We start from the raw sequence: 26,162 nt of genomic DNA, 5'->3' as shown, positions 1-26,162 counted from the left end.
CGGGAAGCTCCACCTGAACATGAGGCCAAACCCCTTCCCTGTGCGGGTGCCAGAGCAGGGGCACAGGCTGCCCCGAGAGGCTGTGGGGTCCCTTCCCTGGAGACATTCACCCCCCGCCTGGCCGCGGCCCTGTGCCCCTGCTCTGGGGGTGCCTGCTCCAGCAGGGGGTGGGACGGGGCGATCTCCAGAGGGCCCTGCCAGCCCCCACCAGTCTGGGATTCTGTCATTCTGTAATTGCACTCAGATTGTACTCTGTGTGCTTGCTTACCTGGGTGTCTTGAAGTGAATTGCATCGTGCATATTCTTGTCTTATAATTTTAGTATGATTGAGTATGGTTAAAACCCAGCCCAACTCAATAACATCTCAGGTCAATTCTGCTCTGTGTGAAAATCAGGAGGGATCCCGTTCCGTTTCCTGTAGGCTACTTGCACACATGGCGAAAAAATATCCTTGATTTGCATTATTTGATCCCATAATTGCCAAATATCAGGAGCTGAATTAACTATAGCACCTGAAATCTCCTCGGAGGACCCCCTGGGTCAGCTGGTGGGGGTACCAGAGGTGCTAGCACATCTTTTCATTGGAGGTCAATAAATTCTCTCCCTGGGGCTCTCAAACCAACATCTTTCCCTACTTCTCAATTCTCTTTGCAGAGCAACAGGTATTCATTATGACAGGCTGCTAAGGAACAAGAATCTTCAAAGCAGGCTTTGCATTTGTTTACTCATTGCTCCTAATTTTGACATGGCCCTAGGCATTCTCTGTTTGTCCTCAGAAAAGGGAAAGAATAGGCAGAGATGGGCTTACTGCAGAATATAGTTACTCCCTAATCAGTAAGGAACAGAATAATTTAGGAAAGATGATGAGGTTCTTAATGACTATGCTTTTCTTCTCAAACTGACACCATAAAATCGTTATCCTCATTAAAGAGCTCTAAAGTTGACTGCTTATAGTGGCTCAGCACATTAATGCATCCCTCCTAGTGCAGCCTCCCCCGGTTGGCTACAACTGTGCATTTATGGGTCCGGGTGCCCTCTGGGCATTACTGTTCATACTGGGATGGTCGGGAGTCTCAAGATCCTGCCAAACTGAGTTGTTAACCTCGGTGATGAGGAAGGCAAAAGAGGAACCCAAGTCGTTGCAGCATGGGTCTAGCCGGTTCCCTCATTAATAGATCTGACCATTGGGTCATCTATGTGTTTCCTGGGTCTGCCCATGGCTTGGCTATGGAGACGCTGTGACCTTAAGAAGGCTTTTATGTTCTCGCTTTTAGGCCTGTTGTACACATACGTCCTGTTCCTGGGTGTGCAGATCCTGTTCCTGGGTGTCCAGCAGTGGCTACTCTTTGCCTCAGTTTCCTTACTTATAAATCCACCTCTTTTACTAACCCTAATATTCTGTGGTATGTGAGTAGACTTTCACCATGGATGAATTTGAGTCTGACTGAAACACAGAGCAACTTCCTTGATTAGCCAAATATTGTCCCATCCAGCTTCCCAAGCCAGGCAAGAAGGTATATGGAAGTGATCCAGGACCTATGTTCTTCTGCTCCATCTGCTGTGTTTCAGGGCCATATCTTTGGCAGCACTGGGAACGGGATTAAAAAGTGAAAAGGAGTGTTAAGGGATGAACTTGACGTTGACTGGGATAGAGGGACTTAATGCTCTGCCACAGATTTCTGGGCTAACCGTGTCTTATTTCCTACTGTAAGATGGAAGTGGTCTAGGCATGTGAAGAGAGCAGGGCTATCCTTGGAACTGCATTTCCCAAATACTTGCAAGGACACAGGCCTGTGGGATGTTACTGTCCTACAGCTGCTGGGTGAACTGCACCTCCTGGCCATTTCTCCACACTGACTAAAAGGAAAGCCGACTGCTGCAGAGAGGACAGCCAGAACCGCTCATCAGCCCTTCGCTGTAGATGCCACGGTGTTGCGAAGCCTAAGTTAGGTGTCTATAGCAGGACAGCTAAAGTTGGCCCTGTGTGCTCCTGGAGGCAGTAGCTCCATCAAGTGTTCCAGGGCATCCCCGTGGTGGGCGCTGGAGTTACAGTCTCTTGGTTTGGGCTTTTCGTTTGCCCTAATGTGGTTTTTTGGAGTAATCCCTGATTTAACTGATTGGCCCTACCCCTGTCCACACACCGGAGGCTTAATCAGTCAGTCGGATGATAATGAAAGATCGCGCCATCTGTCTGCTTATTTAATGGAGTGTCAGCACATAGCAAAATGGAGGTAATTGGATTGACAGACACAGAGCCAGTTATTAGGCTGTTTGCTATCAGATTGGGAAAAGCAGAGGAGCAGAGAGGTATGGCAAAGCTAATCTGATAGTGTCTGTTGTTTTAAGCGCACACAATCTGCCACACCAAATTCACGGGCTTCGAAACCGCTGGCTGGTCGGGGTTGTGCCTGACCGCCGTCCGCTCCAAAGCCATCCTTGCATTCCTATTACAAATCATTATAATGCAATCTAATAAAAAACAGTTTGCATAAAGATGGTGCCCATTTATAAAGCTGTCACCACAGCTACCCTATTAATAGAGCCATTTTAAAGATTTATAGTCAGCATATGTTGCTTTTTACAGGGGCCAGATTGAGAGCTGTGGGGTTTGAGAAGGAAGAATGTGCCGCCAGATAAGATTTAAAAATAATACGAATAGAAAGTTAATTTTTATAGAGCTGTTGTGCTCAGGAGAGAGTGTGAAGTTGAGGGGAGGTGTCGTTACATTTCAGTGGTGGTCAGCAAATTGAGTTTGGTATGGCACTAAAGGAAATAGGATTTAATAATACAGAATAATACAAAAATAATACAAAAAGCTAAAGTTAGTGAACTTGATATTTCAGATCACTTTTTGTAATAGGGTGACATAGGTTCTGCTAACATCTTTATCGACGCAGGATGCTAAAGTGGTTTGTACACATTGAATGAAGCCCTACAATTTTTCTATGCGGTAGGGGGGAATTCATTTAGAATTGCCTATCAAGATCCTTTAAAATTATAATGCTTTTTAAGCAAGGCTGTATGTATTTTCTACCTTGCACAGTGCCGAACGCGTCAGTAGTAGTGAAATCACCTGCTGTAGTTTCATGGGAAGTAAAACATTGCTCTTACTTCTATAGTAAGTTAAAAATGGAAGAAGTGGTGCGATCCCATAGGTTTGACTTCGTCTCATGGGCAGAAAATGCCTCTGAGCGTACATGTGCCCTGGGTTCACGTAAAATAAATACATCACAAAACTTTTATAGAGAGAGATTGATTGGCCATGGTTAGTACATTTATCTTCTGGCTTCTGCAGGATTGGATTTAAATTACAAATGGATCGACGGTGGGTAATTTAGTTCAGTGGTCATTTTGGATTATCATCTCCATCATGAAGCAGTCTTGTAACTTGGAGGCAACTGGCAGGCTTTGCTCAGCGTCAGTCTGGTTTTGGGTTAGAAGCTTACGGTTTCAGGAGCTGGAGCGGAGAAATGTGGCCGTGCGGCTTCAGAAGAGCAAAGGGGTGGCTGGTTACAGGAGCTGTGTTTGCTCAGTTCGGTATGAACTTAAAACACATAAAATAATATTTATTCATTTATTCAGTGACAAATGATAAAGTACTAGCTCATGGGAGCTGTGTGTCAGGCTGGAGGTGAAGCGTGTTGCCGTGCCCGCTGAGCTGCACATCACAGCTCTGCTGTCCCCATTCACTGGAGGTGCAGCATTGCACATTCTCCCCTCACCTGGATGCGCGCAGGTGGGGTTTGTTGGCATCTTAATGATACCGAACCCTTCTGCAGTTTTGAGGATCTCTTTGCAAACATCCATTGTTTGTTGCAGTAATGGGGAAACTGAGGCTCTTTATACGCCAACAGCCCCTAAAAGTTCCTCAACAAATTAGGAGGAGACAAAAACATTTGACCACACGTTTTCTGCTTCCAGCCTCATGTTGTAAAGAACCTGCACCTGCTCAAAAGGATTAAAAGCAGGTTCACGGCATATAGGGAATAAAGCTACTTTATATTTGTTCTCAAAATGAACTCAGAAGCCTCACAGCGTAGTTGGGAGTCTGTAGGGGGTGAGCAGAATAAAAGCAGAAGCCATCCCTCAAAAGCACCCGTGTAGGTTGGGCTGATACGAGACTGCGTTACCCGCTGGCGTGTGTAGCTACGCACGCAACGCCGCCGAAACGCAGCCTCGTGGAGGGGAGCGAACGTAACCCACTGCTCGACGGTGACATCTGAAGAGGTTTTTGTCTTGGTGCTGTGGGGTGAAAAGCTGTCTCTTAACAAGTATGCTGCGGAGGGTCTTTAGGATCTGAACAAAGCTCTAGTTTTTCAGGTTTGATCTAAAAGACCTCTGCGAAGATGTGGAGCAAACGGGATTTGTCTGCTGGTGGGGGATGAAAGGTCAACGCCAAGGGACGGCTCTTGCAAGGAGCCACAGAGTACGTTGCTTTTACATCCCATACTGTGCTGTAGGTACTGAAGCCACCGTGCTCTGCTTTACATCAAGGTGGTCTCAGGGTGAAGGTATGAGTTTATAGATTCCTCTGATGAGATGTACGCCTTGTAGGATAAATACATTGCTCCAAAGCCCCAGATCCGTCCACTATTTTTATGGGCTGGGAGTTCAGAACGAAATGAAGAGGTCAAACCACAGCTGCATTTTGGTTATAGAAGACAGGCAAGTTTTCTCTTTACTCAGTGTTTGTTAGTAAGCATTGCCTTCTAATGCTTGTTGCTTAAAATGTGCTCCTTGGGGTGTATTTTAGATCGGTGCTGAAAGTCACGTCACAGCTCAGCCATGTCCCAGCCATGGTTTCACCCACGGTTAGGATTCTTGCTTGCTGGTTATTGTGAATAATCAAAATGTCAAGCAGTCATTCTGCCTCGGTAATAAAAAATGATGCATTGCTACAGCAATGTTACTGATCGCTTTTTAAGCAGAGCGACAGCGTGGGTGGAAAAATGGTATGGAAAGCAGATCAAGGGCCATCAGCATCGGGGACAGGGCAAGGTGAGGAGAGGACTGACAGTGATTCCTGTGTCTGGGCGTACACTTGCAACAACCAAGCAACGATGTCTTAGTGCCTATCAAACACGTATTCCTGGCCCTTTCTGGATGCCAAGTAAACCATAGGTCACGCTTTAATTCCAGGTCAAATAGGGATAAGGGCACTTCCAACCACTTATCGCAGCTTGGTTGATAAGCCATAACTCAACGTTGGAGATCATCTCTCCATACCAAGCAGATGGAAGTGATTTTGCCCACATAGAGATGCTGCCTTGGTCTAAAGCGGACCGGTTGCATCATGTGCAAGGTACTTCCCAGTGCTCATGGGGAGGGGGGTGAATCCCCAGAACCTCCGCCAGCGACTGCTGCCACAGCTGCGTCTAGTGTTGCTTCCCCTGTAGCACTCGTGATTTGTATTTCGGGTGCGTCCACATTAACAGAACAAGCTGATGTGATTCACGCTTGAGCTACTCTTCTTGTGCCTGCCTTCAGAAAGAAGCATCTGCTCTCAGGGGGAGCTGCTCATGGGTCTTCTAGACAAATAAATGCTATATGCAGATTTGTGGCGCCGGTAATTGCTCTGTTTCATCTGCAGAAAGGGAAAAAACGTCTTTGCAAGAACAGTGTCTAGAGATAGAAAGGGAATAAACTTAGATTCTCACTGCTGTAAATTCACAGGCCAATGGATTGGTTTTTACCTCTGCAGATTTTCAACTAAGCTCAAAATCTACCCAGTTTCTATTTCTTAAGTAATGTAGCCCCCTTCCAGTGGTCTGTACTGTACGTTTTCCCATGTTTTGCCCAGGACTGGGCTGTCAATGCACATTTCATAGCCTTCATTTCACAGCAATGACTCCAAGTTACGCCGTTTTATTCCTTTTGAAACTCAACTTCTCCGAGAGGGTCACAAAACTCTGGGCTGCTCCTCCTTCAGATTTACCACTTTTGGAAAAATCACACCTGGCTGAGGTTTGGCAGTGGATGGAAATGCAGGCGTTTCTTGAAGCTTGCTCCTGCCCTCGCAAGAGATGAGAGGATAGAGACCATGAGGTGCGAGCATCAGCCCAACGGCTGCACCAGAAACCTTCCATCGGGCGGGCTCTTGCTACTCTTCGCAATGCATGAGTTACCTTGCGCCAGCTTCGTCGAGAGAATCATTACTTCTGTAGATGAGATTTACCTCTGACAAGAGGAAAAGTGAGGAAGAGGCTTTGCGGTGGTGCACCAACATCACTTCTGCTCAGCTGGGTCACAGCAGAAGGATGTTTTCATTCATGCCCTTGCTGGTGGGTGTTAATGAATCATAGGATCATAGAATCACAGGATGGTTTGGGTTGGGAGGGACCTTTAGAGGCCATCTCGTCCAACCCCTTGCCGTGAGCAGGGACATCTTCAACCAGACCAGGTTGCTCAGAGCCCCGTCCAGCCTGGCCTTGGATGTTTCCAGGGATGGGACATCGACCAGCACTCGGGGCAACCTGGGCCAGTGTCCCACCACCCTCACTGTGAAAAATTTTTTCCTTATTTCCAGTCTAAATCTCCCCTCCTTTAGTTTAAAACCATCACCCCTTGTCCTGTCACAACAGGCCTTGCTAAGGAGATTGCCCCCATCCTTCCTATAGTCCCCCTTTAAGTACTGAAAGGCTCCTTCCAGCCCCAAAAGCAAATAAAAACAGTTTTGAGGCCACGAGAAGGGGAACAGAAATGTGGGGTACTGTTCAAATTACGCAGTTGAAAAGGTTGCAATTAACACATTAAAATTTGCCTCCAAGGTTCAACCTCCCTGAAAAAAATCCACTGTGGTTCTGCTGCCACCGCTCATGGTTCCAGCTCAGTGAGAGGCATCTGAGCTGTAGGGTATAAGATACACATTTCTATAATTTATGAAGCTTTAAATCGGATTAGTTCTGGCTCTACGTCTTCTTGTCCAAATACTAGCCAATATTCCCCTCTGGAGACGTGAGACAAAATTGCACCTGGTCTGTCCCAAGATAGTTGCATTAAGTCAGAAGTTTGTGTTCTTCAGGTGATAGGTGAGCATTAAGTAAGCAACATTTTTAGCAGAAGATGGTAGCTAAATTATAATTCCTTTTTTTCGCAGTGTGTGTGGTGTTTGTGGTACCTCAGCGGCAACAAAATACTTCTTTTTATATTATACCTGCATGGGAAGGAGGTATTTCTTACCTCAATCTCATGGATGAGCAACTCCAACACAGAAATCAATTCTTTATAGTTCATATTTTTTAGCTACTGTTAAAAAAAAGAGGTTCTGGACTTGGGGCGCTAAAGCTCTCAGCTCTGTGGGGACATACTCAGAAGCCTTTACACTAAGCGAAAGAGCTGTATCAAGGAGTCGGGCTTTTTTCGCTTGGGGATTTCTGTTTGTACAGAGGAGGGGCTGACGTGAGGGGGAGAGTCGGTGGAGTCTGGCCGCTTGCCCGAAACAGCCCATCGACCTCAGCTTGGTGTTGGGGTCACCAGTGTGGCTGGTGCTGCCAGTAACTTGTGCTAAGCCAAAACCTTGATATTTTAGTGGAAAATACCCAAACCTTGGTGTGTTCTGTTAACAGTAGTAATTTTCCATTGTTGTTACCTGCCTGGATGTTTTCTATGCTATATAATATTTCAAAACAGCAGAAATTTAATGCTTTTTGTCTGATATTTGCTGGGGTTTTGTCTGGTTTTGCTAAGATTTTAGATGCACTCAGCGTAGCTAAATCTCCGTTGAGTGTCCCAGAGCTGTTTGCACTTTTTTATTATAATTATAACTTTAATCACATTTTGGGTCACCTAGAGAAGAGGTTAAACCTTTATTCCTGCTGTTGTCCCCTGCATACAGCTCCCTTTGGACGTACTTAGTACAGAAGCAGCTCGATTATCTTGCATATAGCCACGATATTTATCAGCAGTGTGCTCCTCAGTGAAAGATCAGACCTGGGGTAACTGATAATGTAGCCAAAATAATTCTTTGTGGTCAAGTTTTTAGGCAAAATAATGTGCTTTCTGTTACTTTTGTACCTATTTGATTGGCCTTCAAACGATCTCTCGTCTATGGCATGCAGTGAATTTTTAAATTTAGCTTTATTTATTGTATTCTGTACGTGTGTATTTGGTACGGGAGCATCAGTGGGTCTCACTTTGGCAGAGAAGAGAGGAGTCAGGGGGTGGACTAGACCGTGGGATGGATGAGAAGTAGGTTTTATTCCAACTAGTTCATTACATGAGCTGAATTTACTGAAGTAATTGCTCAAGAGCAGTGGTACCAGTTCGGTTGCGCATAGTTGTTGAAACCGCCTCTTTGCCTGGCAATGTTATGACAAGGGTGGAAAATTAGGAATCAGAGCTGTACCTTGTTGGTTATCAAAGAGCTCGGCAGGAGAACATAATTTTTAGCTGTCCCTTCTGTTGACCCTCTCCCAAAACACCCACTGCTGGGGTGGGCAGCCTGTCTGGATGGGGAATGACCAACCTGGGATCTTCCAGGTGCCTCTCCTAGTTTGAATGTGTCTTCAAACCTTCAAGATCCTATAGTCTTGGATATTGTCTCTCTGACTGCATGGAGTCTGAACACCCAGTTCGGGATTTGCCGTTCTGACAGTAACCAGTATCCAGTTCAAAGGATTTCTGATGTTTCATCGGTATTTCCCTACTTTGCGTAAGCTCACCAAAGGGCTCATTCCACGTACTTGGGTGTTTTATGACTAAGAGAGAAAGGAACAGTTTAGGATCATACAACAATGAAACAAGCTGAAATGTAAATTTGGGCTGAATGGCTGTAAAAATCTTCTTAAGCTTTCAGAATATTTTAATTTTTTGCTGGTAAATCATTGGTTTTTTGAGGAGGGATTTTCAGATAATATTACCATCATCGTTAAAAAAGGGGTAGTTGATGTTATGCACTTCCAATGACATGTCTTTGGTTCCTTTTAATGATATTTTAGAAGACATCTGATAACGAGAAGACAGAAGAAAGCCTCGGGAAGGTGCAAGTTGTAGATTTCTAAATAAATCCGTATAGCTTTTTTAGGCTTTATGTGTTTCATTACACACGTTCAGCCTAGGTAAGACAGTCCTCATAGCCAATTAAGTTGTGAGTTAGAATGAATTAAATTTTCTAAAATGGTTTGCCTTTTTTTTTTGTCTTTTTTAATCCAAATGACTGTCATTTACGAAAAGATACTTCATTTTACTGAAAGTGCTTTTCTGTCTAAGGGGAATGCTTAACTGCAGCCGCAAATCACCTCAAATGCTTTCATAGGAAGATAAAACAAGTTCAAAATCGTGCGTCATTTTGAAAATGCAGGTTCTGAATTCAGGATAAGATGCAGATTTCTATGGATGTTTTCCCGTCTGCTCTCTTCGAGAACTCTGTCCTGGCCAGACATCTCATAAAAGTGTCCTTCGGAGCAGTGACATCCCTTCGAGCCTTTTTAGAATTTCAGGCAATTACCAGGGCTATCTACGTTGACTATTACCCAAAATCTGGTGACACACCTCGCTCTTCATTTTTATTCGGAGGAAGCATTTTTGCATTTTACAGATGTGACGCATGCGGCGGTTATGTTAAATAAGTGTTATTGCTCAGCGTTAGGGGAATTTTCTATCCTGAATGTTCCACGTGGCTCATTCTCTCGCATTTAGAGAATACACCCCACGGCGTGTTAACCTTTATAGGTTTTCCTTCAGTTTTTGTGTGCCGGTGAGAGATGATTTTAAATGCGGTTGTTGATACTGTTTCAGAAACCCTACTAAATTACAACTGAATGGTTCTTTTTTGAGTAGAATAATCAGAGCAAATGGAAAGTGAATCGAAGCTGTTCCTCCAAGGCCTTCTTTATGGCCCTTTTTTACAGTGAGCTATATCTCAGATTTCACTCTTTGGAGAGTAAAAAGAAAATAGTAGGGTATAAAAGGGCTCAGTGGCACAGCCTTTCACCATCGCAGTGGGTTTTGATTGAGGTTTTTTTGGTCATTTGGATTTACGCATGTGCGGGTACGTCCAAAACCTATTTGAAGAACCACGTCCAGACCTTCTCTGATGCTCCGCTTTATTCAAATGCCAAAAAGTTTTCTCCCCTTTGATTTTTACACATTTCATATAAGTGTGTTGTTGACCAAAATGTGATATCTTATCGTGTACCCGGTTCGCACAGAGGCATAAACGTTGATCTCTGGGATAGCCACGGGTCAGATTGCTCTTTTGACAACTTAATAGTTACATGGATAGCTTCTATGAGTAAAATGGGAACGTTTTTGGAAAGTACTCTTAGAATATTTCTTTTAGATGCTGTTAAACATTTTTTTTCTTTATAAAGACTGAATAATGTTTGAATAAATTAACCAGCAGTATTTGAAATTTAAATAAATAAATAGCACAGTGTGTGACTGTGAATGTATGTGTGTGTGCGTCTGCCAAGCAGAAAACAGAGAATATCTGTTAGGTCTTTAATGCCACCCAGTACTTACCATTTCAAAAACTTCTTTTTCAGTTCTGTGTAATTTGGCTGGTCTTTCATTGCCAACTGGGGCTAGATTATTTTTTTTTTAGAAAAATGTGTCTAAAATACTTGTTCTTTCTGAGCATGAGAAGAAAAAATACATAGTACGTGTTGGCAAATTCTGGTGACCTTTTCTTTGGCTGGGAATTTGCATCTTCACATTTCTCAGTAAGAAAACTGTTGTGTAAAGGGTGCGCCTTTTGCCATTCCCCTGAAAATACACTGAAATTTGGCTTAGTTAGACACCTTTTAAGAAGTGTAGTGCTCATGCTTTCGTAAAAGGCTTTGAGTTTATAGCAGTTGAAGTTCCTGATGGGCACGATTCTGCCCGTAGCTAACCAGGACCAAGCTAAGGACAAGGACCTTGCAAAGGGTCTGGTCCCTGAGCCAAGGAACGCCTCCCCTCGCAACATTTTTTGGGCTCCCGTACTCGCTGGGCTCCAGCTGCCTGGAGTAAGATGCTTCCTGATGTAGGCGCCAAGAGGAGAGGAGAAGCGTAGGGTGAACAAGTGGGTTTGGGAACGAAGCAAAATAAGAGAACTGGTGACCAAATTCCTCCAAACAAGAGTCACATGAAGAAATGAGAAGGCAGGAGGAAGGAATCTTGGAAGCGGTGCAGGCAGCCCCGTGGGACTTCGTAGCAGAAGCGTCTTGGTTGGTGTCACACTGATTCACACAGATGACAATTGGCTGCTGGTGTGTGTTACTCCAGTGACGCGGCAGAGAGTTGCAAGGTCCCGACGCTGTGACATTTGCTGTCAAACGCTGGCCATCCTGTTCCTAAGACAAGACAAGGATCTGCTGATGAGAGCAATAGTGTGCCATTGTGTAGTTACAAATTATACTGCAATGTCGTGCATGGCGGGCCAAATTAAGGTGACAAAGGCGACTTCAATCTTTGCATTTCCAAACTTGTCATTGTTTGACTTTGCGTCCTTAATTCTCTTAAGAAATACATAAAATTAATGTCTTCCATAAGATTAATCTGTTCTTAATGGCATTCTGAGTCATCCCCTCAATGCAGAACATGTAGGGTGCATCACTGTTGCCAGAAGTAATCTGCTAGAAGGTTTCTTGGTGCAAACCTGCCGTACATCTATATCTGGAGCCTTGTGAGGCTTCCTTGGGCCGCTCGTGTGCTCAGTGGGGATTTCCTCTTGGTGGGATGAAGGTTTGTCATGGTTTTAGCTGGGATAGAGTTAATTTCCTTCACTGTAGCTGGTACAGTGCTGTGTTTTGGACTTAGTATGAGAATATCGATAACACACCGATGTTTTAGTTGCTGCTGAGCAGTGCTTACACTAGTCAAGGACTTTCCCAGCTTCCCATGCTCTGCCGGGGGCACAAGAAGCCAGGAGGGGAGGAGGCACATCCAAGAGAGCTGATCCAAACTAGGCAAAGGGATATTCCATATCATGTAGTGTCATGCCCAGTATGTTAACTGGGAGGAGTTGACATGGGGAAGCAATGATCTTGGCTTGGGGACTGGTGGCGTCGGTCAACGCATGGTGAGCCATTGCATTGCTTCTTGTTTGGGTTTTTTTTTTCCCTCCTCCCAAGGTTTCACACCTGTCTCTTTCTCTCTCATTATTTTCCTTTTCATTATATTATTATTACTGATTTATTTTAATTATTAAACGGTTCTTATCTCAACCCACTAGTTTTCTTACTTTGGCCCTTCCCATATTCTCCCCCATCCCACAGGGGTGGGGGCAAGGAGCGAGCGGCTGCGTGGTGTTTGGTTGCTGACTGGGGCTGAACCATGGCAAGGTTGGAGCTGCACAGTGGCTGCCTCGGGTGCTCCATTGGCAGAGCAGATGTGGGAGTTATCCTGACGAGTGAAGACATGGTGAGGTCATCCTTGAACCATAGCAGATCATAGCAAATCGGATGCCGGTCGTCCTTTTAGGCTGTGCTAAGGCGTACTTGTACCATTGGAATATCAAATTTCTGAACTCTTAGGGCTGTTCCCTACTCTAAGATATGCTCTGACATCCATACTACGTTCTTCTTTACCTTTTCTCTGTTTCTGTTTCCTTTGCTCGAGATCTTTTGATTAATGAAGACTTCAGAAATTGTCTATTTTTCATTACCATTATAATTTAATCAAGCTATCCTTGAACAGTCAAACCTAAGGTCTCTCATCCACATCCTCTAGTCCTCCATGCCATGCAGAGTTTCATTCTTAATAAGTTTTTCCTGATACCTCATTTAAATCTGCTTTCCTAAGCTCTTGACCACATGTTCTTTATCACAAGTGTTGCTGAGCCTCATAAAATCCCCTCTCGCAGAGTCATTGCTATCTACAGCTTTCCCGTAATCTGTGATTACTTTATGGTTTGTATCAAGTGAAATAGGGATACGTTTTTGATCCTTACCAGTATTAAGCAAAGCACTGTTGTCTTGTTTATGCCAAGAAATTAAAACCTATTAGAACATGTCAACCAGTTCTCTAATGAAGGTAAAGTTTGCCTTTAAGGCACGGGTCTTTAGGAGAGATCTGAAATGGTGATTAATGCCAGGTACTGGGAATCAAAAATTCTTGATTACACCTTTTTCTGTCACTGACCTTTCCTACGGCCTCGCACAAGCAATTTAGTCTCTGGTATAGGAAACGCTTAGAAACACCATCAAGCTATTGTGGGTAAGGAATTGCCACAGGTCAGCACATCTGAGCTCTAATAGTTTGCTGCTAGTTTGTATGTGGCCATTCTCCCTCTAAAAGTTGTCTTCCCTTTCCGTTGGTTTAGCCAATTTTAAGCATATGCTGGATTTTAAAAGAGCTTAAAAGTTGTTCCCTTCACTTCACTGGAAGTTGCTTATTTCAAGATTCAAGCTGCTCCTTTCCCATCTGAAAGAAGTACAGTGGTATTTGGCTGCACGGGGCAGGTATTAAAAGAATTAATTCACTTATTTTTGAGAGTTCTAAGTATCACGAGCGCAGTGTAAATAAGCTTATAAAGAAAGAGTGGAGAACATTGCAAATTTATTGGCAGACATGAAAAGATACAGCAAGTTAGTTTAATACGGTCCCATCAACCTTGACAACGTTCCCTTAAGGACATCAGTGGTTGTCGCTCCAAGCTGGTGACATTAGGTCTGTCATTTCAGAGATAAGCTCGGTGGTGGAATCTCTGCTCTCTTCCCAGATGACTCCGCTGTTTCCCCGTTTGATAAAGCCGATTCACATTATCGATCTGTGAAAGCCAGGGAATAAAACTGCCATCCTTTGCACTTCTCTCCGTGCAGCATCTCTCTTTGGAGGAGAGGCAACCTTCAAACTTAACTGCAAATGGGTTCCCCTGCGGAAGCAGTAGCTGTATCGGCCCAAATGTGTCAGTCTAGACTGATGGAGCCAACAGCGCAGAGGCTTTAGGGAGCAAATTGTTCAGATTTGAAAGAAATCATGCTACTAAAATTGACAGGAGCTCCTCAGTCAGTCCTCTGAAGAGAAGCTGCCTCCCCTGGAGTGCTGAAAGTGGAGGTAGGAAATTACGGACAATTAAGCAGACCTCATTGAAGTGTTTGGGGGAGTGGTTGGTGGTAAGGCTTCTCTAAAAAATGCTAACTGCGCTGCAACTGTTAGAGATGTCTCATGCAAAAAAGGTCTTTTGTGAAGAAGAGGTGCCTTTCAGGGCACCTTTCAGGGCAGGGGGTGTTGCTTTGTATATTGGGAGATCCAAGGTCAAACACTTGCTTCTGCTGCTGCTGTGTAAAACAAAGATAAAAACAATCCCAGCCTGCCCAGGGGTGAGATTAAAATATAAAAGGTTGCAAGGCAGTCTCCATGCATCGATGAAGAGGGCTGTGTAAACACCGTACACGTTTCTCCTTCTCGGACAGAATGTCTCAATCCATTATGACTCCTGATACTCAATTCCTAATTATTTTGATACATACCATTTTGAAAGGAAGAGTAATTTCTAGAAGAAACTCCTGTGCGTTAAACAGATGGCATCACTGAGATAAAGATATTTTGCAGGAAGAGATGGCAAACATTTTGTGTTAAAATATTCCCAGAATCGGCATGCTGTTCTGCGTACGCAGGAATGGGATTCTAGGATAAAACAATTAACGCATAATAAAAATATAGCATAATACAGGCATACATAATGCAGTACGATATCAGCACAATACATATGCATTGCTTTTTCAGCAATATGTCTAGACTTTAAGCTGGAATATCTTGTTGTTCAATTCAGAGATGGGGAACCCACCTCTGGGAATCGAGTGACCAACCTCAGAAGGAAGTTTGCCTTTTCAAAGGGATTTCTGGCATACTGTATTTTTTTTAGGTGGGGTGTGTGTGTTATTTTTAAAAAGACATCTTTCCAGTGCATCTCAAATAGAGCAGTCAGTGATTTTTGGACTGATAAACACAAATCATGCCCAGGTTGTGGTTTTTCACCGATTCCCCGTTTTGCTTGTTCTTCTACAGCCGTTGAGTCTTCGTCTCACCAGCTGTTGGCATTTTTGAAGGCTACCTTGTAGGCCTTTTTTCCTACTCTTCGCGCCTCATCTCATCACAGTCTAGTCATTCCCCACCGCTGACGCTTGGCTCTGAGACGTAGGAATGGCAAAGGCAACGCTAAGACATTCAGAGTAACTACATGGTTTAACTTAATTGCGTTCGTCCCTTTCTGTTTTCCAGATTTATCCAGGAGATAGAGCACGCCATGGAGCTTGGCCCAAGCAAGCAGTGTCCGCTCCGCGAGTTCCTCACCATGTACATCAAGAACATCTTCCTCAATCAGGTCCTGGCTGAGATCAATAAAGAGATTGAAGGTGTCACAAAGGCATCTGATCCCCTGAAAATTCTGGCTAATGCAGATACCATGAAGATCCTTGGTGTGCAGCGGCCTCTTCTGCAGGTAGGAGCTGAGTGAACGGCCAAGTGCATCCTTTACTGTCCCTGTTGAGCCATGACCTGGCTATATTTCCAATGAGGAAAGACATGGACCTGCTCGAGCGGGTCCAGAGGAGGCCACAAAGATGATCAGAGGGATGGAACATCTCTCCTATGAGGACAGACTGAAAGACTTGGGGTTGTTCAGCCTGGAGAAGAGAAGGCTCCAGGGAGACCTTATAGCAGCTTAAAGGGGGGCTATAGGAAAGAGAGGGACAACTCTGTATCAGGGACTGTAGTGACAGGACAAAGGGTAACGGTTTTAAATGGAAAGACAGTGGATTTAGATTTGATTTTAGGAATAAATCCTTCACTGTGAGTGTGGTGAGGCCCTGGCCCAGGTTGCCCAGAGAAGCTGTGGATGCCCCATCCCTGGAAGTGCTCAAGGCCAGGTTGGACAGGGCTTTGAGCAACCTGGTCTAGTGGAAGGTTTCCCTGCCCATGGCAGGGGGTTGGACTAGATGATCACATCCAGGCCAAACCACTGTGTGATTATATGACCCACAAAGTTTGTCTAAATATTGAGTCTGTAACTGCGATCTCTTCCAGTGTCATTGCTAGTCTAGTATTTCCTCATTCAGTCTCTGTATGCTGGTAGAGCACCTAAAGTATGTTTTACTCGAGCGAGAGGGTGTGTTTCTCTTGCTAAATATGTCAAGCTAACAGCAACCTTTGCATCTTGTCAGGCATGTGTTGGTCATAAAGCACCTCGTAGCCATCGCAACAAATTGTTACCAGCTTAGCTAAACTTGGCCAAGGAGGCCAGCGGTGCCCTGGGGTGCATGAAAAGGCGTGTGGCCAGCAGGGCGAGGGAGGTTCTCCTCCCGCTCTGCTCTGCCCCAGTGAGGCCACAGCTGCAGGGCTGTGTCCAGTTCTGGGCCCCCCAGGTCAAGAAGGGCAGGGAGCTGCTGGAGCAAGGCCAGCGCAGAGCTGCCAAGGGGATCAGGGGCTGGAGCATCTCCCTTGTGAGGAAAGGCTGAGAGACCTGGGCTTGTTCAGCCTGGAGAAGAGAAGGCTGAGGGGGATCTCATCAGTGCCTATAAATATCTGAAGGGCGGGTGTCAGGAGGATGGGCCGGGCTCTTTTCAGCGGTGCCCAACGCCAGGCCAAGGGGCCACGGGCACAAGCTGGAACACGGGAAGTTCCCCCTGAACATGAGGCCAAACCCCTTTGCTGTGCGGGTGCCAGAGCAGGGGCACAGGCTGCCCAGAGAGGCTGTGGGGTCCCTTCCCTGGAGACATTCACCCCCCGCCTGGACGCGGCCCTGTGCCCCTGCTCTGGGGGTGCCTGCTCCAGCAGGGGGTGGGACGGGGTGAGCTCCAGAGGTCCCTGCCAGCCCCCACCAGCCTGGGATTCTGTGAAACCCCTACCATAGAAGTTTATTTTCAAGATTTTCAGTAATGTGTACCTCCCCCAAAAGTTCTGGGGACGCTTGCAAATCACAGAGCCATGTCATCAGACTAAATACACATGCCAAACTACCAGGAGGAGGAAAGATGAGGTCTGCCGCATCCCAAGTGCAGCGTGTTTGTGATTGATGAGATGCTGTTGCAGCAAGGCAGCTGTATTGCTTCCTCAGCCAGATAAGAGAGATTTGAAAGATTTGGCTTTGAAGATAGAGTATTTCTATGACAAGTCTCTTTTCAAACAGCTTTTTTGAGCTCTAATATGGAGTAGTGATAATAGCAACAAGCACGGTTCTCATCCCAACTACATGGGTAGCAGGACAGTGTGGAAGCCCCCCAAAAAATTCTGAATTACATGTGTTGCCTGGGCCTGAAAGGAGTGAACTGACTGTCAGCTCTGACTTTTGCTGTGATTTGGGTCAAGCTCTTTTAATCCTTTTAAATTATTCCTTCTTATCTGTAAAATCATCTGTTCAGGGATGAATAATATTGGAGTGTTCTTAGGAAGCAGCATGCATCTCCCAGGGTTTATACGGCCACTTTCTATATTAGTTTATATCTGTAAAATACGTGTATATTATGATGATGTACAACAATAGTAAGAACTATTATTGTTGTTATTATTTGGGGGAAGTCGTTAGGATTTTTGCACGCATTAACGGTCATTAACACTGTGTCTGTCTGGGTGCCATGGGTGTGGGATGTTTCTTACAGAGGGAAAGCAAAATTAGGTTCCAGCAGAGAGTTTTCAGAAGCCTTTGGAGGGAACCGGCATCCTCAGAAGGAGGGGAAAAGTTTCTTAACATGGTTTAGAAAATCTCCATGATGTTTTGGAGCAGCACAGCATCCCTGAACTATTTCATCCCCAAGGTACAGCTTTAGCAACCTTCTCAGAAACCCAGTTATCAAAACCGAGAAGTGAAGGAATACGACCCGTTGTAAATAATTACCAACGTAAACATTGTTTCAGCCGCAGTGTTGGGAGCATGCACCACGTAAGATGAGAGCAGGGCATTGGCCCGAGAGCGGGTTACATCTGGATATCTCATGTTAAGTCCTCTCGTGAGCTGAAGGTGGATTTGATGGCGTTTGTCTTTTTTTTTTTCCCTTGGGGCTGCGGTGCCGATCAGGTGTAATGTGTAGTGAATAGTAAAAACAGTAAAAATGCAGCAGGAATGGTCATGAAATAAGAGCAGAGTATTGAAAACAACTTCAACGAGAGCAGAAGAGGTTTTGTAGGATCAAGAACTCGAATGCATTGGCTGAGCGGGGCTGGCAGGAGCACAGCAGAGAGGGGCTGCGCTGGGGAAGAAATTACAAAGTACGCCCTCATTTTGCAGTTACGCCGGTGATGCCTCACCATTGCAAGCGCCTGGGGAGAAAAGCAGCATGCCAAATCTGTGATACACATAGAAGTCTTCCAAGACTTGATTTTCAGGACAGGGCAGAAAAAAAATAAGTTTAAGGGCAGGTTTGGTTTCCACAACAGAAAAAGTATCTGAAAATTGAACCTGTGAATCACAGAATCATAGAATCATTAAGGTTGGAAAATACCCTTAAGATCATCGAGTCCAACCGCTAACCTATCACTGCCAAGCCCAACACTAAACCATATCCTCAAGCACCACATCTACCCTTCCTTTAAATACATCCAGGGACGGTGACTCCCCCACCTCTCTGGGCAGCCTGTGCCAGGGCCTGACCGCTCTGGCAGGGAAGGCATTTTCCCTCATCTCCAACCTAAACCTCCCCTGACGCAGCTTGAGGCCGTTCCCTCTTGTCCCATCACTGGTGACTTGGGAGCAGAGACCAACCCCCCCCTCACTCCAGCCCCTCTCAGGCAGCTGCAGAGAGCGAGAAGGGCTCCCCTCAGCCCCCCCTTCTCCAGGCTAAACCCCCCCAGCCCCCTCAGCCGCCCCCCAGCACACTTGTGCTCCAGACCCTGCCCCAGCCCCGCTGCCCTTCTCTGGACACGCTCCAGCCCCTCCAGGCCCTTCTTGTCCCGAGGGGCCCAAACCTGAGCCCAGCATTCGAGGTGGGGCCTCCCCAGGGCCGAGCACAGGGGCCCCATCCCTGCCCGGCTCCTGCTGGCCACACCAGTGCTGACACAAGCCCGGGGGCTGGTGGCCTCCTTGGCCACCCGGGCACTGCTGGCTCATGCTCAGTGAGTTACAATAGAAAGCGAAATTCTACTTACTCACGGTCTGAGGAGCCTGGTGAAGATGTTATTTGAAGTTCGTTTTGAGAGATCAGGAAATAAATAGGTGTATTCCATGTTGCAGTATGTATTGTTTGCCTTTCTTTTGTTTTCTCCTATGAGAATTAAACTGAGTGAGAAGCCAAACTTGGCCTGCGCAGGCGTCTGACCTTACTGAGAGCAGAAAAATACTTCATCGTAATATTAACACGCAAGCTTTGGAGCAGGACCGTGAAGGCTCTTAACCTTACAAATTTGTTTTGGATTCTTAATGCGATAATGTATTTTTGTGGATTTTGCCTTCATTTGTAGCCATGAAAATGTGTTCCATAATATCAATGTATTTTCTTAAAGTTCATTTGGGGTTGAAGAGTCAGAATGGCTTGGAATTTTCTCATCCAGTTCCTATAATTTGTTTCTCATAATGGATGGAAATCATTTTGAACTGGAATTATTCTTGGTCATAATGTACATGGTCAGAATGTCTGCCTGTTCCCGACATTATAGACGGGTAATTTTGTGAAAGAGAAGAAAAATTGCTGCCTCTTTGAACTAAGTCATCCAAATAGCTCCCTAAAATAATTTTATTGATTTTTACATTAGAAGAAAAAAAAGGCTATTTCTACATTGACAGTGCTGAAGCCTGAAATTTTTGCCCTCATCACCTCATAGGGACGATGAAAATACAGCATGTCGCGTGAATGAGCCTTGCACCTCTCTCCCAGCGCTGTGTGATTTTCCCTGCCTTGTGTCATTCATGGATGGGTTCGGGGTTCAACCATCCCACTCCTTTCTACCCTGAAGATCTTTCTGAAGCTTCTGCGGCAGAAGCTGGCGCTGTGATTTGAACACGACTCAAGAATTTATCAGTTCCTGCTGCACAGGCTGATAATAGCTGCGTTTTGATAAGTATCAGCACATGTTTGAACTGAATTAGCTTATAGATAAGAGGTTTTCTAGCATCCCATGCCATCAGGTCCTCACAGATGAATCATCCATTTTTGTAAAGATTATGCTTTAAAAAAGAAATTGTAGCTGTCCTTTGTAAATATTACGTTTGAGTGGGAGGATGGTCGTTTGCCATTCTTCCATCCTTAAATCTCAACTATTGTAAATCCCTTTCCTTTTCAGAGTGGCTGAATAACCATGAAACTAATTTGTCTCAGAATTATTCTGCGTTAAACTTCATGCTGTAATTGTTTAAATCAATACTAAATTAGGCTACAAGCAGCTCGACAGCTTCTTATTGCCTGTTCTTGTTCAGTTCATGTCGAGGTGATAAATCTTTCCAGCTAGGTGGTCACTACTAATAGTGGCCTTAAAAATGTGTTGCCTTGTCTCCATCCAGCAAGAAACAAGTGCGAGTTGCTTTGATCTTCCCACTCGTAGCAGCAGAGCGGGAGTTTTCATCAAGAGCATCAGTGTGACAGTTGTTTCTTATAGCTGTATTCTGTAGATGATGGGCCTGGTAGTTTTCTGGCCAAGCTCCAGTGTCTGAAAATCCAGTGGAAGAACCCCTTCAAAAGTCAGAGTGTGTTTGCAGGATAATGATTTGCTAGAGCTAAATACCCCATCACCCGCAGCGCTTAACCCGTGCCTGAAGTCACTCGCTTGTGACTTCCCGAGGAGACATCACTGGTAGCTTTGGCATGTTTTCTTCCCGACAAATTACTGGTTATTAAGAAGAATGGTCACAGTGAGTGGCGTTGAAATGGCTTACCAGCAGTGATGGGTGCATGCTTTGATAGTGAGTGGATCTTATTATTTATTAGAGTAAACAAATTAGTTGTTTTTTCCAGGCTGGCTTCCAACGATGAAAATCCATTAAGGAACAGGCACGGCTGATCAATTGAGTGTTTCCCATTCAAGGACAAGGGTGACTTTTGAGGCAGCACCTGTGGTTCTGGTCTTCATATTTCAATTTTTTTGCAGTGACATGGTGTCTGAAACAGTATGAAGTGCTTTGCAGATGTTTTCATCGCTTGTGTGATGCATCTGTTTCCATTGCACAGCCGAAACGTCAAGAGGTTAAGACCCACCAACTGAGTCTGTGGTTCAGCTTCCAGCTGAATCCTCTTTGTCAGTTTGCAATGAGAGACAAAATTATCTCTCCGTGAGAGTCTGACTCTCCCTATCGCTTTCAATATTTCTTTAGATAATTTTTCCTCTGGGGGGATCATTTAGCGTGGTTACTGCCTTTTATGGAAGCTTTTACAAGGTTCCCGTGTAAGTCATCTGCAGATGTGTAAGTTCTCCGCTGAGGCTGATTGTGGAGCTGTAAGTTATAGAAAAGCAATTGCTAGCTTTAGGCAAACTGTTATGGCGGTGCTTCAATTTATGTTAAAAATCAAGTTTAACATGCACGTTCAGTAAAGCCTAGGTAGGAGACGGCTTCAGGTTGCGTATGGACATATTGAAGCAGTACACCTTGCAGGCAGAATTAGTTTCTTCCCCTAAGGATCTGGCAAAGCAAAGTCAGGCTTCATAAACCATCCCACAGATGTGACTCACATTTGACCTGAAGGAAACAGTCACACATTTGAGGTCTCTGTAGCCTAGTAATCCCTGCAGCGTTGGGTATCTCTTCCACAGGTAGGTGCAATCTTGCGTTGGAGTCAGCCAGAATCCCTATAACCCTCGTTTGTTCAGGGCTAAATCCAAAGCTGTATTCCCCATCTCTCGTGACCTGAGGCTCAACACCAAGCTGGTCTTGGCCATGTGGTTTCTATCTAGAACATGTAAGAACCTCTCTCCTATTTAAACAAACTTTTTGAGAGCTGGTAGTATCACAGCTGCTCTACCTGGAACATGCTCTATTAGAAATTAACACTACAGAGAAAAGTAAAAGCCTAAGTCTTGACTGAAAGCAGTGAGAATTGGGTGCAAATGTCTTTGATCATGTTCCCACCTGAGACCACCAACTTGTTTTGTTCACCTCAACAAGTATGTGTCTTATGACAGCAATGTTTGGCCCATTCCAACCCAAATTGGATTTGAACTTCATAAGTGATGGGTTACTGTTATTTCCAGCTTTTTAATAACCTTTTTTTTTAGTATTTACATACCCAGTATCACAGGATTGTCATGATGTTAGTTGGAAGAGACCTCTGGAAGTCGGTCTCATCTGCCTAAACCTCTGGCCCAGAACCAAAGTCCAGTGAACACCAGATCAGGTCAGTTGTGGCTTTGTCTCGGTGAGTCTTGAAAAATTCCAGAGGTGGAGATCCCCTGGGCAATAGTTCTGCATTATTCTCCTACTGGAGAGCTTTGTCCTATCCTAGAATTTTTGGCTGCTGTCCCTTATTATGTCACATGTATGATTTATAGAATAGACCAGGAGTCTTCACTTAAATCACATATTATTTTTACTTCTAGAAATGTGAAGCCTACACACAGCGCAGCTCTTGCATCTGCCTAAGGCCCATTAGGTGTGAAGCAGAATAACTAGCCCAAGGACCACTTTCACAGCCTTCACACTTCTACCTGAGGTTGTATCTTGTTATGGCTGATCTCCAGTTTAAATTATTATGGTGTAATTAAAATATACCTCCATGGGGTCAGTCTATCCACAGTGGTTGTGACAGTGCTAGAGGTGAAAGTGTGTATGGAGGGTATGTATCATACCTATGTGTCTAATCAAAAGATGTTATGGGCAAAGCAGACCAGTTAATAAAAAGAGATCACCCAGTCTTGTATCTCTTAGCATACATTGTGCTTTTGATTGGTAATTCTTAAATGTTTTTTCAATGATTTAATTTAATTGGTAAAACTTACTGTTCGAAGACTGCCTTTCTAACAAGGCTTTATCTCTGGATCTGTGTCTTTGTAGTGCATCAGCCAACATTGTTCCTAGGGTCCAAGAGCTATTATTTCATGGTCAATTCACGTCATTCGCTTTGTTTGCTCAGGGTTGCGTCTACTGGGTTATTTTAGAAGATGACCTGAGCTGGGAAAGCTCTATTTCGTAGAATCATAGAATCATAAAGGTTGGAAATGACCTCTAGGATCATCAAGTCCAACCACCAACCCAACACCCCCAGGCCTCCTAAACCATGGCCCCAAGTGCCACGTCTATGTGTTGTTTGAACCCGCCCAGGGACGGTGACTCCCCCACCTCTCTGGGCAGCCTGTGTCAGGGCCTGACCCCTCTGGCAGGGAAGGCATTTTCCCTAATCTCCAACCTAAACCTCCCGATGCAGCTTGAGACCGTTTCCTCTTGTCCTGTATTTCCAACCTTAATCTCTGCATTTGAACAAAAGTGATGACCAACGCTCTGAATGCCCTTGGGAACCAGGAGCTTCAGGTTGGAAAAGCTCAACCTCCTGAGCTACTGGTGCTGAGAAACCTGGCTGTAATGGGGTCAAACCTTGTGTTTTCAGGGTGGGTTGGAGGGTGTGGACTGGCTGCTGTCTCTTTTGATCTTTCTGCAGCAAGAATTTTTGGTAGACAAGCTGGAGAGGAGTAATGGTTTCTGACACATCTGCTGACAGGGACTGAATTGCATTAGCACTCTGTCAATCCCATCCTCTAAGAGCTGCCTTTTTTGAGACCTGTTTGACTTTACTGGCTATCAAAGGCATCCTCAGTTTTTGGCCTGCAAGGGGAGAGCAGCAGGCAGTCACGGGAGAGGCGGATAGCGAATCCGCGGGGATCAGCTGCTCTAAGGGAGCAGAAGGGGCATTAAGCCCCCAGGGTCACGCTGGGAGCTTGAAAGAGTGTGAAGAGAAGTCAGCTTTGCTTCTGTGCATTTTCTGCCTCTCTCTGTTTTTTCTGGTCATTAGTCCCACAAGTGGGACTCAAGCCAAAGGGGAAAGAGAAACATACTCCAATTCCCGCACGCTGGAGATGGCCTGGCAAACAAAAAAAAGAAAAAGAAAAGAGAAATAAAAACTAGCTGTCACTGTCTTCTTGGCCTTGAAGATTGACATCTCACTAGCAGGTCCTGTCTGTGTCATTGCAGTTCCCTGTACAGCTCCTGGATTAATCCTGTCTCCATGGATGCACTATCTCTTGAGCTGGTAGGGCTTCTATCCCTTTTCTTTTGCTCCTGAATCAATATGGGGGTTTAGGGTGATGGGAGAAACTACATGCATAGTCTGCTTCTTTCCCACTCTTTTTGATAGGATTTTATTTTAAAATCCCACAGTCATCATGCATGCAACAATTTCTGGCTTGGCCAGAAGTCGACGGGAGCGTGCAACAGTTGACGTAGGGAGGCTGTGGGAGATGCACCGGCGTGGTGCCGGGAACGCCTCCGGGGTGCTGAGCCCATCGGCTCCCACTGATGTTGGTGAGATGTGGAGGAGCATCCATACCTTGCAGGATTAACCCTTTTAAGGGACTCTCGCTGTCGTGGCATTTACAGTGTTCATCCTCAGCCTGGTCCGTGCAACTGTTTTTCAGAGGCAGTTCATCGAGTAGTAACTAGACTGGTAAAACACTGAAAATTCCCTGTAAGTTATTTTATTTTTAAATTTTTCTTCTTGCATTCTTCTTTTTTTCAGAAGTTGGGAGTAAACCGCATGCACCTGCCCCAGCCTCGGTCACAGGCCTCGATTGATTATTTTAATTACCAAAACAGCCCAGACAGTCTCCCTCAGTGGTAATATTGTGCTTATAAATTCTCATTTTGCCTCACTTGGCTGAGCCCACATGGCTGGTGTCAGAAACAGCCCCTCTTATCTTTCTGACCAGAGGAGAAGCCATTTAGCTTGGCCACCCTCCTGTTTGTTTAATGCTTAAGCTGCACATTTCTCATTTGCAACCTCATTAAGTGTACAGCATCCGGGGCAGGGGAGCACGTCCCTGGGATGCGGAGGCAGGGCTGGCCGTGTCGTTGACCCAGGCGTGCTTCTGAAAAGTAAGTGTGAAGTCTCAGATACAGCTACCAGAGAAGCGATGCTTCCCCCAGCTTTCCCTCTTTCCCTCCAGCTGCCAATTTTAAGCCGTGTTTTGACTTCGCTAGGGTTGTTTCTGTGGTGGATGGCCAGCTCTGCGGTGTCCAGGAGGCTCTTAGCATCCACTTGTGAGCACCTGCAAAGGCAAAGTCTGATGAACTGCACTTGAAGGAGATCCGTATGGCTCCATCACCAACAGCCCTCCCGGAGTTGCCTTCATAAGTATCTTTTCACTAGGAAAGTTTAATTACTTGCTTTTTTGAAACAGAGCAGTGGTAGTTTGGGGCCTTGTTTGGGCTTTTTTTGGCTCTCGGTGCGCCCATTAGCTGAAGGTTGTGTCTGTCACAACAGCGCAGGTATTTTTTCCCTTCCCTCTGCTTGGTTCGCTTCGTGACTCCCAAATCCAGCCTGTACCACAGCCCCATGCAACGCAATTCATAGATGGCTTCAAGAGAAGAAACTTGCCTGTGTTCTTGCCAGGCTCACTGAAAACCACATTCATTTTTTCTCCCCTTGCATTTGAAGCCTGAGCCCGTTTCATTTAGGAAGAATAACTCTTAATTTCTAGTTTTTGAAATGTTTTCCTAATCAGAAGTGCTGTATGAGAAGAGCCATCGCATTTTAAATAATTGATGGCTACTTTATTGAGTTGTCAGCACTAATTCATCCTCCTTTTAAAGTGCTCAGATGTTCAAAGGAGTAATCCTTTTACAACGTACTCATTTTTTTGAAGAAAAGTTCATTTTTATAATTACTTTTTTTTTTTACAGTGCGGAGAGTAATTGTAGCTATGCGGCGAGGGGGAGGGATGAAGTACCTTCCAGCTCACGCAGGCTCTAAAATGCCTTTATTACTACTTTTGCTGTTAATTTCTCTGCCTCCCTCCTTTTGCAGAGGTTTAATTATACCTGTTTTAAAAGTGCATTTTGAAATATGACACCTAGTTCTCATAGAGAACAAAAGAGAGATTAATCTATTGTTAAAAGGAAAGGTAAAGAAGCTCGATATTATTTTTTGTCAGGGGCTGCCCCTCCCTGACAGGCAGCATTCAGTGGGAGGATTGCAGAGAAGTAGCTGAGGTTTTGAAGGAAGGGACTTGTCAACAGGAGAATTAAAAAATGAAAAACAGATGCAGAGATGCTGCAAGATCCTTCTTGCACGGTGAGTTTCCCCTCCTCCCCTCTGCTGGCAGAGAGGAAGGTTCTTGCTAGAGTGTGTAAACTTTGCTAGCAGTTTAAAGGTTAATAGCACTCTAAATTACAT

At 45.0% G+C, this 26,162-nt stretch overlaps 1 protein-coding gene across 1 annotated transcript in view; it reads left to right on the top strand.

Moving 5' to 3' along the window:
- Positions 1 to 26,162, top strand: part of EXOC4 (exocyst complex component 4) — a 420,816-nt gene that overhangs the window by 286,321 nt on the left and 108,333 nt on the right. The window contains exon 11 of the mRNA XM_064442315.1: positions 15,145 to 15,364. Within this exon, the coding sequence (XP_064298385.1) occupies positions 15,145 to 15,364 (220 nt within the window). The remainder of the gene's footprint in view (positions 1 to 15,144; positions 15,365 to 26,162) is intronic.

This window comes from Phalacrocorax carbo, chromosome 1, assembly GCF_963921805.1.
Source record: "Phalacrocorax carbo chromosome 1, bPhaCar2.1, whole genome shotgun sequence".
In the NCBI taxonomy this organism is placed as follows: domain Eukaryota; kingdom Metazoa; phylum Chordata; class Aves; order Suliformes; family Phalacrocoracidae; genus Phalacrocorax; species Phalacrocorax carbo.
Note: the sequence above shows the minus strand (reverse complement) of the source record. Positions and strands in the feature narration are given on the sequence as shown.